We start from the raw sequence: 14,584 nt of genomic DNA, 5'->3' as shown, positions 1-14,584 counted from the left end.
ATCAAAGACTGCATGCTCTTGTGTGTGTGCGAGTGTGTGCACCCATTTGCTGAGGGAATGTTTCAGCGTGCACCAAGGGAAATCAGAAAGGACCCACCAGCCCCCAACCCCTTAGAGTGAGACTTCATAATTACACTTTTACACACTGACACACCAACACACACCAGCGCACACACACATGTAATTACAGTCTGCTACCACATTTCCATTAAGTCTTTTGGGGCCTTTCGGCATTTTTCCATCATTTAACTGGTCACAGTTTGTGGAATTAGGGGCACGAGTTCACTGGGTCTGACTTTGTGTCGTACATCCAGTGGGTCATGGGTTCAATTCCCAGCTGGCCTGGTAGCCTGCTCCTGTTCCTGTAAGTCAGAAACCTCTTTCATCCATATTTTGTCACCCCTGATGGGCCCTGCTGTTTAATGGATTGGGAACAGGAAGACATGATGAACTTACACACAGGCTCACAGACTCACACACTCCTAAAACAAGCAAACATCTACACATGGGCACCCAAGCAAGTAATTGCAAGGCCTTTGGCTCTGTTGAAAGAGGTTTGCTGCTCTCTGTATTAAACACTAGATGCTGTGTTTTCAGCACTAATGAAACATAATGAAGAAAAAGTTTCAGATTCAGCTGCAAAGCAGCCTTTGAGGTTCTCTAATGAAACAACATGACATGTTTTTCTTTAGATTTTTACAGCAGTTTATCATCATGGCAGCCAGAGGGGGAGATAGAGATGTCAAACAGAAAGACAGAGAGGAGATTGAACGTGAAATGAGAGAGAGAAGAAAGAAGCCCAGCTGTGTTTTCCTGTGGTGAACCCAACAGAGATGGTAGTCATAGACGGAGAGAGAGAGACATGACACTCTGTCAGAAAGACAGAGATATAAAGTCTCGGTGTCAAGAGACAAAAAAGGAGTGCTTCTGGCCATGTGCACTAGCATTCAATTTCCTTTTTAACTGTCTGTGTTTTCAGAGGAAGTGTGTGTGTGAAGTGTGTACGCTTGGTGGGGAGTGTGGGAGCTGGAGGGGTACTTTGTAAAGCATTGGAGAGATAGTGTGTTTTTGGTGTTGTGTGTGTGTGTGTGTGTGTGTGTGTGTGTGTGATGGTTGTTTCTGGAAGCAGTGTGTTTGTTAAAAATCAAGTCTGTGCCTATTCATTGAGGGGCGACAGCGTGTGCTTTTCTTTGCTCTCCGTGTGTGAAGGATTAGACATGATGTTTTCCTGTGTGTGTGGTTGAGTCAAGAGGACGTGAGAAGAGGATGCTCTCCCACATACTTAAACGATTGATTTATTACACACTGCATGCCCTCAGTCCCTGTGTGTGTGTGTGTGTGTGTGTGTGTGTGTGTGTGTGCTTGGACGTGTGTTTGTGTGTATGTGGGTTGAAAAACACTGTCTCCACACACTTTCATTGTGTGTTGTTGTGTGTGAAAGAGAATACAGATTAGACCACCTGGCACTAAATGATGTTGTCTTTAATAAGATAAACTATGAAAAATGTACAGTGTAAGGTTCTTTCGTTTTTGGTGGATGTTTTTAAACTATGGGTAAGGCCAAGTTAGCAGTTGTGCCCAGTTGCATGCTGACTAGAACTGTCCTCTTTTGAAGCCCTGTGCCCGTGTCCCAACAAAAAGCTGTAACACACTAATGTCAACCCCTATCACAGTTTCAACCCATTGAAATACCAAAACAATGAACCATGCCTACAACACTGATATGTCTGTAATTATGTCAATCAATGTCTTTGCCAAGGCTGTTGCTGTTTTAACCAATAGAAAAACATCCGTCATGCACCCCAAGTCAAATTTCAATGCAGATTTGTCCGTACATGTCAGTCAGTCAGTCTCGTCATGTGACCGTTGCTCAGCTAGCCAAGCTTATCATGCTTACAGGACCCGCTGCAGAAAGTAGGGTGTGTTGGCTGTCCTGCCGAAAAGGAAGTCAGCATTTTCCAAAAAAGCTCCAAGAAAGTTACAGCTTCCTTCCAAAAGTACCAGGCAACTAATATGCTGCGTGTTGCACACACTGCAAGTGACCATTTGGAGTTGCCCACAGTGGAAATGCCAACAGTGGGTGGGTACAGGCTGGAAGTTGTACTGTAGAAACCATTTTTTCCTCTGCTGAGGCACTTTTCATGGTGTTGAAAGATGCACTGATGGCAGATCCAATTGTACGATGAGCTCATACATGTGGGTTTGCGGTAAAATGAAAGTGTCCTTATTTGGAGGTTTGAAAATATGGTCACCCTAAGCTAAAAACATCCAGGCGTGAGCTCCACAGTGACCACCATGCCTCATGTTTATGTCAGCCCAAAAGTTGCTCAATTGTTTCTTGACAGGTTTATGTTTTCCTTCTCAGACTTGGTCAAATCGAAGAATTCAGAGGTCTTTTGGTTGAGCTGTGAGTTATTTGTGAAATAAACTGCAAACATTAGTTCAACAAACTGCTTTGGAGCGTGACGACAGTGAGTGTACATCAGACTGAATGAAACATGGATGTGGTCTCAGTGAGGTCACCTCTTGGTTTCTGTATAGATGCTTTGAAGCCCCACCATATTGGAAATGCTGACTTAACCTTTTGGTCAACCTAGCAACAGATAAAGAGGTGAAGCTTAGGCGGGCTGTAAGCCTCCTAGCAGACATCACGCCAGCCTGTAAGTCAAAAGGCCACACCACTAGTTATCTGAAAATATATAATAATACAAATAATACAAATAATACAAATATACAATAATAATAGTAATAATAATAATAATAATAACAATAATGATGATAATAATGATAATTATAATAATAATAATAATAATGATAATAATAATAATAATAATAATAATAATAATAATAATAACAATAATAATAATAATGATGATGATGATAATAATAATAATAATAATAAGAAGAAGAAGAAGAAGAAGAAGAAGAAGAAGAAGAAGAAGAAGAAGAAGAAGAAGAAGAAGAAGAACTGTTTTTTTTATAGTGCTTTTTTTGGTACTCAAAGTCGCTTTACAGAAAAATAATAATACATATAAATACAAATGTAAATATGAGCTATCAGGATGTAAACATGTTCAATTTTGTTGTTGAAATGGGTATTTTAACATCGGCTTTGAAATAGCTTTTGGAGAAAGCCTCAAGTGGACACTAGACATTATGCACTTTTGCACTGGCTTCGTATTTCAACATTTGAGATTGACACTGCAGGGTTTACTGCCCTGCATAATGTTACCAAAACAAGCCACGTTTCTTTCAGTGATCCTTGTGTCACTAGAAACAAATTTGGAGAGCATGTTTGTATAAGAAGCCCACTGTATTTTCTTCAGTTCTTCACTATAATAAAACCTGCATCCGGCTTTGTGTGGATAACAGAGAGGACATGTGTCCAAATTGTCTTTACACAGACCTCAATATGGAGCCTCTTTAAGAAAAGAAAGAAAGGTACTTTATTGATCCCCAGGGGGGGAAATTCAATTTTTTTCACTCATGCTATTTTTTTTGGACATGCTACACATACAGTTTTTTTGGTATATACATACAAATGCACACACATGCAGTGAACATGCTTAGGGAGAGATGTCAGAGTGAGGATAATGCCGTCAACCAGCCCACCCAGAGCAGTTGGGGGTTTGGTGCCTTGCTCAAGGGCACCTCGGCAGTGCCCAGGCAAGTGAACCAGCACCTCTCCAGCCACCAGTCCACTTGCCAAACTTTGTCCATACTGGGACTCGAGCCTGGACCCTTCGGTTCCCAAGCCAAGTCCCTATGGACTGAGCTACTGCCGCTCCCTTTGTGAGGAAAACAACAAAAAGACAGGATATCCCCAAAGCCATAAGTCTGAGTTTCCCTGAATTTTCTGTGTTTCTCTTCATCCTAGGTTTTCCATGCCAACGCCGATGCCACTGAGGTGGTTCTCAATCGGATCCCACAGCCGGTCTTGGCCCGCTTCGTCCGAATCAGACCTCAGACCTGGAAGAATGGCATCGCGCTGCGCTTCGAGCTTTACGGCTGTCAGATCACTGGTAAGAAAGATGTAGTGATTTCTTCTGTAGAGTTTCTCAGACTTTTTCTGGCCTGTCCTCTCATGGGACTGAGTCTTGTAAAAGCACTTTACTCTTCTTCCAGTGATAAATCGGCTTTTACAGGGTCAGGGGGTGGGTTTTATTAAAAATAACTTCCTTAGACAACACTTCCTGGAAAAGAACCAGTGAATGTGAAAGGTTCTTTTATTTCAGCATTTATATAACCTAATGACTTTAATTCCTTTGTTTATCCATCCATCAATCCATCCAGTATCTCTATTCATACTTTCCTCGCCTTCCCGTCATCTACCTCTCTTTCTTTCACATCCACGCAGAAAAACACGCCCTCATCTGCACTCACACTCTTGCCCTCGCTCTTTCATATACATATCCTGCCTCTTTGTCTCCCACTCACACACTGCGCACACACACAGACTCACACACACAAATAGAAACACACTCAGGCCTAATAGAATAATACTAGTGTGATGTGTGGGTGATAACATCAGAGAGTAACAGGCTCTCAGCTTTCATCTGCAGCCCTGGCAAACAAACACAATTTCAACCGGCATAATCAGCTCAATACTATAAATAGATAAAACTTAATTAGACTGTCTCTGTTTGTGTGTGCGTGTGTTATAGAAATGGTAAAAGAGCGAGTGTTTCAATCCATTTGAGTGTGCATATGGGTGTGTATGTGTGTCCTGGCTCCACTGTATCATTATTAGGTTAGGGCCTCTCTCTGCAGCCTTAGTAGTGGCCATTGAGAGGGACAGATATGCTCTTATCTAGAGGGCTATTTCAGCACCCACACAAATCACCATCACACCATAACAACATGATACTGTCCAGGAGTGTGTGTGTCTGTGTGTGTATAGTAGGGAGAGACAGAGCAAGCAGAAGAGACAGGGATGTGGCATATATCAGGTGTCTTTACCCATGTTCTTGTCTACCAATTGGCTATTTTTTACCCTATTGTAACACCTGAAATTGCATTATACATCACCCTTCTTTTCGCACGATACTTCACCAGTGAGAACCAATTCAACACATCCCTCGGCCATTTCTGTTTCCTTGGGTATTGCCCATCTCTGCTGCCTCGTAATGTCTACCATCTATCACCAAACTGAAACCAAACTCTGACTTTAAATGCAAAATCTTGACAGTTTATGTTTGGTCTGATGGACAGGTTTTGTTGTTTTAGAGGTTAGCGGAGGGAAAAAACACTGCAGAGGAAACTTTATATCCAAACATAGCATCTAATAGCTATGCAGTGCCTCTTCTTTTTCTTTTTTCTCTGCTTCACATAGACATATTGACAAGCACACACCAGAGCACACTGCCAGGGGGAATGTGATAATGCCCTACACAGGCCTATAAAGGCAGGCATAAAGCAGTCAGTCAGTGACATGTCATTAACTTAAATCACACTTTTATGTCTCTCCCTCTACTTTTCCCCCTCTTTCTACCTATCCTTCTTCATTGTCGCTCTGTTTTTTCTTCCTTCCTTTCTGCTCGTTCCTCTGTCCTTCTGCTGCCTTTGCTGACAGCTTCCATTCCCACTTTTCTCCCGCTGTCTCTCGTTCCTCCCCTCCTTTTTGCCTTGCCTTAAATCTTCTCCGTCCCTGCCTCGTTCAACTCCCTGTCCCTCCATCCGTCTTTCTCTCCTCCCTTAATCTCATTTTATTTCAGCCCTGCAGCACCTATCAATCATTTATTTTTAGCACCTTTATCGTTTTTCTCACCAGGCTAGTGTAAGTGTGCGTGTTTGTAAAACTGTGTGTGTGCATGCAGGAAAAGGTAGAGCCTCAGTGGTGTACTTTACAGCTTTTTTAAGATCCTGTTATCAGTAAAAGCACAGTGGGAGTGTGTGTGTGTGTGTGTGTGTGTGTGTGTGTGTGTGTGTGTGTGTGTGTGTGTGTGTGTGTGTGTGTGTGTGTGTGTGTGTGTGTGTGTGTGTGTGTGCTCATGTGTGGGCTCAGCATCAGAGCATGTGCGAGTAGAAGCATGTTTCAGCCTTTCAGACCGCGATTATTCAACTTTGTGCTGCTGTGTGTATCAGTATGCATGTGTGTTAGCTCCCATATGTGTGTGTTTTGTGTATGCATGTGTGTGTGTGTGTGTGTGAGGGAGAGCTTTAAGGGCTCTCCTGCTGCTGTGTGATAGGTATTTCTGCTTCTGTCCTCTCCAGAGATGATATTCTAATCGACTCCCACGGCTCTCCTGTATAAGAAAAACCTGCTGGTGTGCAGCTGCTGAAACAGATAGATGCAAAAATAACCAACTTTGAATAAACAATGTAATAATAGAATTTTCTCTTGCTAATCAGATTTCACTTCTATTACAAAGCTTGAGGGAGCTCATTTAGCCTGGCTCGGGTTGTTGTTGTTTGTTGTTGATTCATTATTTACCAAAGTGAGGCGTGGCTGCAAACGTCACGGCATGAAACATTCATCCCCGTGTGGACCCGAAGAATGTCACCATCAATCACCGTCACCCCTCACTGTCAATCTGCTCGCTCTCTTTCCTTTCACCACACTCTCTCTTTATCTTTCTCACCCTCTCTATTCACTCACACTCCCCTTAGTCCATCTTTGTGTTTGACCTTTTTGTCTATCTGTTCATCTCCTCTTTGTCTGTGAACTCCTATTCCTCGCCTCCTTCCCTTCCTCCTGTCATGTATTCCTCCCTCTCATACTCAGATTTTCAATAAAAGTGGTCGCTGTTTTGTTTCCTCTGTTTTTCTATCATTTTTTTTGCAATAACATATGCTGATGCTTGTTAGACTAAAGGATATTTGTCAGTATCATAAGCAGTATCTCTTTGATCTGCAACACTCTTTCATTTAGTTCCTCCGTTTGGGAGTTTGCCGGCTCAATTCCCCATGAAGAATCCCCCTTTGGTAACTCGGTTGGAGTTATGCATCAACTCTACAGCAGGAAGGAAGATTAATGAAATGGGTTGATGGGAAGCAACAGAGTGCAACACACCAGTCGTTGTTTTTAACAATTCATGTTACAAGCAAGAGTTTTGCTCCAAAATGAGATCAAGTAGTGATGCCAAATTACTCCTGACCTTAAAGTCGCATTCAGTCATGAGATGTTTTTAAATTATAAGCCGTTTAGTAATGCAGGGTGTCATTTAACCAGACTGGGTTTAGAGGACAGTAAAAAAAGAACTTTAAGTCTATGAATTTATATCATATATTGGGATGTGGTATCTGCTCTCCTGAAATCCTCTAAACCTTCAGATAAAATTCTTCCCTGTGAACATTCCCTGATTTTTAAAAGATTAGTTTTATTATTATGTGTAAATGCATTTGCATGCAAAGAGGATTTTGCAGAGAGATATTTATTGCTGGCTCTCTGACCTTTAGCACAAGAAAAGTCAAACTGTGTCTTTTTCACATCATTTAGAATTTAGTTTTGTTTTTCCTCCAGGTTTGTTTTGTTCCCAAAGCGTATGATTACTTTATTAACTGTCAAGTTTGTGATGCTATGCTGATGCTTTGAAGTGTATTACACGTAAAAGTGTCAACTATTTTGTTGCAATATGATTTTAATAGCAAAATAACCAAAATTCAAGTTTTATTTTCTGAAGAATATGCACCCATTGTGCACATTCTTCAATGCAGTTAGGGATTTTGATTCCATCCTTTTATTGCAACTTTCTTCATCCAGTGTTTCCTCCTCTCTCTGTTGTCATGTAATTAAAGGTATAAATGCTGCATCAGAGATCGGCAAAAAGAAAATGACTCACAATATGCCCAGCAATAACAAAGTTTGACCATTCTCTCCTCTCTTTTCTGTTAAGACGCTCCTTGCTCAGAGTTACAGGGCATGTTGTCCGGGCTGATTCCTGACTCCCAGATCACAGCTTCATCCATGAGGGACATCCACGGCTCCACGGGGGCAGCCAGGCTGGTGGCCAGCCGCTCAGGCTGGTTCCCAAACCCTACACAGCCCATAGCCGGAGAGGAATGGTTACAGGTACGAAACCTCGTCCCCTTAATGAGTGATCGTGTTTGGAGCAGAACTTGTTTTCAGTTACAAATGAGCTTGTATCTTGGAGTGAGGAGCTACTGGTAGGCTTCATTGTCTTGCTTTGTCTTGCATCAGGAGGTAAATATTGCTTGTTGGAGCCTCATTATGTCTCCGTCTGTGTCTTTTTTGTCCTTTTTTTCCAGGACAGAAACAAACATTATGTAACATCCAGCCTTTGTCAACTGTTCTGTTTTAATTTAAATTATTCTCAACGCTCTTTGGGGGAAAGTTTCTGAACAAACTGTATTAAAAATACATCAGCCCAGATTCAAATAAACCCTAAACCATAACTACTATTAACTACAGCTGCTGCAATGACAGAAAACGTAACAGGAGTGAAAACCAGGCCTGATGGTTGATAACACTGAAACCCAGGGTAAATAACATCGCTGGACTCAGCTGTTAGAAACAAAAGTTGTTGGAAGTTTAAAAGAAAAAGCATCAGGGATCACAATGCATCCTGCAAGCTGTGCAACAACACAGTGATTCACACAGTGGACTCCTCTTTGAGCTAACTTCTGGCCTCAGTGTCAAAACTGACCCGGCTAATGAAGAACAGTAAAAATGTAGAGATGAACCGAGCTCTGAAGCTCAGCGTTTCTGTATTAAAAAACCTGCGCTGATCAATCGCACGGGCTGCACGCACAGTCTGAGGTGCCACAATGGGGAGGGGAAATGAGAAATCATCAGCTTCTGTGGTGCTCTTCTAATGATAATGTTGTTTGTCTGTGTTGCAGGTGGACCTCGGGGTGCCCAAGATGGTGCGTGGCATTATTACCCAGGGTGCAAGAGGGCTGGAGGGGAGCACCAGCGCTGAGAACAGAGCGTTCGTCAGGAAGTACAAACTGGCGCACAGCTTGACGAGCAAAGACTGGACGTACATCATTGACAGCAAGACTGGGTTTGCAAAGGTAAAGGAGGGGGAACACACACACAAACACACTCACATACACACACACACACACACACACACACACACACACACACACGCTATCTCTGTCTGCCTGACACAAACATATGTACTCTCCTCTCTCTGATTGTCGCTGTCAGCTCTCCCTCATTTGTAGTTTATTTATAGCTGTCTTTCAACTCAACCCCTCCTCACTCTCCCTCTCTTTCTTCCCCTCTCCGCCTCTGTTTCTCTTCCTTTCTCCCAGTCTTGTCATTTTCAGCAAAAAAAAAACCTTTTTATTACCGCCTCAGCTCTGATAATAATTCAATTTAATCACCTCACTCCTCATTCTCCCCGTTTCTACCTTTTCTCTGAGTCCGCTGTACTCTCACTGTCTGCTTTTCTCTGTGTCTCATCCTCTTGTTCACTCATCCTCTATTTGTCTCTCATGGGTGTTAATTAAAAATGTCTTTCCTGCATCACCACTCAACGCGGCTGGCAGTGGAACGCACAGAGAGACGGGGCACTTTAAACTCTGTCCTCCTTTCTGAGACTGTGTCTTAAAGCGCTTTAATAGCACTACTGAGTGTCTGGCTTTTCTCCTGATGCTAAAATCCTGTTCTCTCTCATCTGCCTGTCTTGTTAAATGAGCATCCTGGGAAATTCATCTTATGTTTTCTTTCTTTAAATTCCAAAAAACAGGGAAGACAGAAGATACATTTTAATTAATGAAACCAATATCACAACTTTCACAGCCCATATTTTCAGAGCTTTCGTGGAGGAGTGTAGTCACTTTTCAGCTTGTAATAAATCTTGTGTTTTGCCACCGGCTGCTGCAAGCCGCCTCAAAAAATTACTTGAAAATCAAAGGAAACGCACTCTCTGTTGTTATTTTTATGACACGTGTCACATTGTGCGTGGAAACAATGCTGATTAGAAGTGTTATATGACTGTGGAGAGACAGGCTCACTACTCTGCTATTGTTTTTCAATTAGACGTGAATGGTGGAGTGGTGAGATGACAAATTTCACTTCCTCTGCAGCATTCTCCATTGTTTTAGGATACTCATCCTCAGTGCTGTCAGTGCACCCACTCTGACAGACTTCACATTCATCAGACTAACATGGAGTAAAACCTATCACTCATCGTTTTGTATCCCAGACAGCTTTGGCTTTCAGACAAACTTTAGGACATGCAATGATACTTCTAACATGCTTCCCTTTAAACTAGCACTCTGACAACACAGCAGGATCCTACAGTGCTGAAATACAGGCTTAAAAGAAGCTGTCATCAGCGGAACAGGCCACAGAAGTTTGCCATATTTTCCTACTGAGCGCACAAATTGAGCTTGGGAATGTGAAAATTGGCAGGAAAACATCCTTTAAAGTGGAGGGGAAATGTTTTTTCAGTTTTTTTTTCTGTGCTGTAAAAAGGAAATAGGAAGAACATCACACCAATAACATCATTTTTTGTGTCTACCTCTCTGTACTTAGATTTTCGAGGGGAACGGCCACTATGATACTCCAGAGGTGCGGAGGTTTGATGAGATAGTGGCCCAGTACATCAGAGTGTTTCCGGAGAGGTGGTCCCCAGCTGGGATCGGCATGAGGATGGAGGTGCTCGGCTGTGACCTGCCCGGTAAGAACACACATACACGCAAATTCAAGATAGCACAGAGCTACACACACTTCAGGATGCGACAAAAGCAACCCATGCAATGCCATGGACACTTAGGGACTAGTAGCATTGTGCAAATACATGCAAATACTGTGAGATAAATACATGAAGTAATCCCTAATGCTTCTCTTTGTTTATGACCTGCTCATAAAAAAGCTTGACCATTAAGATAAAGGATACACTATCTGTGATCAAGAGCAATCTTTGCTAGATCATACATACATCATCATAGGTATTATGATGCTTCAGCATGCATGTATATTACATGATCCATAAACATAATTACAAGCCAAACTGTGACTTTAATGTTCTGTGTGAATCACATCATTAATCTCTTTGACATCTGCAATTAGTGCATTGATGGTGGTTGTGTGCATGTTTATGAGCATCAAGACTGTGTGTGTGTTTCTTTAAATCTACTGTCGTGTGTGTCTTTTTGTGTGTGCTAGACGTATATATGTGGACTTAAGTGCATATTTTTACTTAACTGCTTTCTACTCAGTGGTTGAAGTTAATCATCCTGCTCTATAGGAGGCATTGCAGCATGTCTGGACAGGGATTAACATGTCTAGGTCATGGGACTTTTACTAATAGTGGCCAGCTGTGTAGTAGTACTTTATTGTCTTCACAGCCTATTATGTTAATAACATGTTGCTAGCGTGTTGTGAAAGATTAGGTGCAGTACATGGTCTGCTGCACTTGTTTTTTTCTTGAACAAACTGTGATCTATTCATCTTTTTTTCCCCTTAATATTTGATTTATTTGAATGCTCAAATATTCTTGTTGTTTAAAAAAAAAAGTGATGATGGATGTAGACCATTAGCTTTACGTTTCTCGACTGAATTGTGTGAGCACCATTTGAAACAATATGTTACTGTTGAGTAGAGATTGTTAACTGCAGCGGGCAAATTATTCTCAGCTGGACAATATCTTCAGTAATAAAGCACACCATAGTACCATTCCCCCCACATTTATTACTTTACTATTGCTTTAATGAGGTGGTGCATAAATTCAGCTGCATTATGGAGTCAAACATACAGTATCCAAAGCTATAATAATAATAATAATAAAAATAATCATATAGTCTCAATGATGTTTTGATTAAAACAGTGACTATATAACTGCCTTCCCCAAGTCCAGACCTCTATATTCTCACATAGTGAGTTCAAAGAGCCGCTGTTGATAGCCACCTTCCTCTCCGCTCCGCTCCTCTCCTTCATGATCCATCAGATCTTACTTCTTCAGTCAGGTTGTGACATGTGAGAGGTGAAGACAAGAACAGGAAATGACATTAACCTGTTCCCACTGGACAGGATGAGGGCTGTTTTCTGTATTTTCATAACCTATGTGTGTGTGACAGGTAAAGCAAGGAGTGAGAGCGAGAGAGAGCCCAAAGGGGACTAAATACCCTAGATGTGTCAGGACTAGCCGAGGGGTTGGCTATGATGAGGAGAACAGGACATCCTCTACTGTTAACATAAGTTATAACAGGTTACTATGGCTGTGTAAGAAATATGAGTCAGGCTTGAATCAGATAGCATCAGGAGCATCAAAGTACTCAAAATACTGCTGAGATAACGTGAGGGGTTTTATGATATAATTTGAATAAGGGATAATAGAAATGGAGTAGGAGGTTAAGTCCATTGGAATCCTGACTGGGTGAGCAGGACCCTGATCTGCTCACTATACATCATCCTGCTTATCACCAGGCTACCAATTAAAGCTATAACCAAGATGCCATTAATTAGATTAAAGATCATTGTGTTGATTTAAAAATGAATAATTCATACAGCTTAAAAAAGTATCCCTCTTATTCCACGGTCAGTTTTCAGTGCAACAGATTCTGATCAGCCTACGTGTGGGACGTTTTAACTTTAAACTGAATAATTCAATTCATAATCAAGTTACGTTCAATCATTAGCCTGTTTATTTGTTATCATTCAACTAAACTGAACATTCCCATTCATGGTTATGTCAGAAAAAGTGAATTGCAATTCTGCAAGACCTCTGTGTTGTTTAGCTTACTAATGTTTCTGCCACAGTGTCAACAGGCAAAGTTGGAAAGTGCCAGAACACCTTACTGCAGATTGATTTGATATGATGTCTTTGATGTGGTTAACCGTGGTGTCGCTCTGAATGAATTACCTTTTAGAGGGTTTTGACCAATCAGAATCAAGTATTTAGCACTGCCAGGGGATTAGTTTGAAACGCGGGTAAAGACATCAAATAAAGCACTCAGTGTAAGAGCTTATAATCTAGTTATGCTTCTGGCAGCATGTTTCATCCTTTATTATTAAACCTTTGATGGACTTGAAGGGAACAGGCCATGTTTGATATGCAATTATAGATCATTTACTTCATCTCATTTATTTTGTAGTTTGTCTAGTTTAACTTTGTAGTTTCAAAGTGAGCGGATTTGAGTAAACCAGCAGTAGGTGGGTCAAACTTGTCAACAAACCATGGCATGAAAAAAGTAAACAATTAGTGTTTGCGCAGAAAAGATTAAAACTCAAAATAATTTGAAGTTAAATTTTCTAATTTTTAGTCAAAATGTCTTATCCCACTTGATTTACAATAAATTTACTTAACAAGTAAGATTTGAGCAAGATAGAGGGACTTTTTTAAGACTATGCATCTTAAATATTTTGTTTAGTCAAATAATCTTGAAATGATCTTGTTTTGAGTTGTAATTTAGAAGAAACAAGGTTTATTTTACATTTCATACATTTTTCAAGCTGAGATCTTATTTGTAGAAGACGGATAATCTTGATTTAAGACAAACACTTTTCTTGATTTAAGTAAATGCATTTTATTGGATAATCTATCAGAAAACAGCTCCATTGATGAAAGAAAGAAAGAAAGAAAGAAAGAAAGAAAGAAAGAAAGAAAGAAAGAAAGAAAGAAAGAAAGAAAGAAAGAAAGAAAGAAAAAAAAAGTTGTTTTTATTAAGGGTGGGTTACAGTTTTCAGGCACTGTTTCTTCTAAATCAGATAAAAATATACATCCTCAAACTACATGCACACAATGAAACACCTACTTTAGAGCATAGCTGGCTTATCCTAAAAACAACATGACTGAATATTAATATATCCAGCTCACTATGAGAAGACATTATATCTCAAAATGCTCAAATTAAACTTTGTAATCTTATTTCAAGTACAAGATGGTCTTAAACCTAGAGAAGTGCTGCTATAATACAACTCAAATTAAGGTGAATATATCTCAAATGAAGAAGTTGACATGAAATGTTTTAGTGCAGAAATCTTTTTTTTTAATGAAAAATACTAATAGTTATGATCGCAGTCTTATTCTGAGACCCTAAGCTTTTAAATACTGGTAAAATATTACTTAAAATAAGTTGTTCCTGCTCATTCAAGATCACAATTTTTATAAATATTACGTCTTATTTTAAGAAATCTTACCAAGCAAATTTTCACTTGTTCTACTGGCAGATTTTTTTTTGCTTATTTCAAGGTAAAAGTACCTTGCAAGTTTTTCTCTTGTTTTTGGAGGGGCATTTTTCCAGTGTAGCTTTCCAATTTGTATTTTATGAACAGAAGCAAAAGATTTCCTTCAAACAGAGATAATGTTCGATCATGTTGACTGCAACCTGTGTGATTGCAACAGCAATTGTTCTATCCTGTCCAGGCACATTACTTGTTATTGCTCCTAATGACATCACGCACGTCATATCTGCAGCGATCATCTCCTGTATCAGTGCAGTGATCAACCTCTTGGCTATTGCAGGTTCAGTGATTGTCTGCAGGTCTGGCTGTCTGTGTCTGCATGCCAGATGTTTGCCTTCTGGTTGTAATCCGTGCATTAGACATGATAACAGTTCATTTCCACTTTACATGACCACCACAGCAGCAACTGCTCCTGCTGCCATTCTAAATACCACACACAATCAGCCAGGGGGATCATTCTGCATCGTATGGGCTTAGAGCAAC

At 40.6% G+C, this 14,584-nt stretch overlaps 1 protein-coding gene across 2 annotated transcripts in view; it reads left to right on the top strand.

Moving 5' to 3' along the window:
• Nucleotides 1-14,584, top strand: part of LOC117820823 (neuropilin-2-like) — a 136,257-nt gene that overhangs the window by 73,348 nt on the left and 48,325 nt on the right. For both annotated transcript variants that reach the window (XM_034694761.1, XM_034694762.1), the window contains exons 8-11: nt 3,878-4,022; nt 7,836-8,011; nt 8,803-8,976; nt 10,451-10,595. In XM_034694761.1, the coding sequence (XP_034550652.1) occupies nt 3,878-4,022; nt 7,836-8,011; nt 8,803-8,976; nt 10,451-10,595 (640 nt within the window). The remainder of the gene's footprint in view (nt 1-3,877; nt 4,023-7,835; nt 8,012-8,802; nt 8,977-10,450; nt 10,596-14,584) is intronic.

This window comes from Notolabrus celidotus, chromosome 10, assembly GCF_009762535.1.
Source record: "Notolabrus celidotus isolate fNotCel1 chromosome 10, fNotCel1.pri, whole genome shotgun sequence".
Taxonomy (NCBI): domain Eukaryota; kingdom Metazoa; phylum Chordata; class Actinopteri; order Labriformes; family Labridae; genus Notolabrus; species Notolabrus celidotus.
The sequence above is the reverse complement of the archived record's forward strand: the minus strand, read 5'-3'. Positions and strand labels throughout refer to the sequence as shown.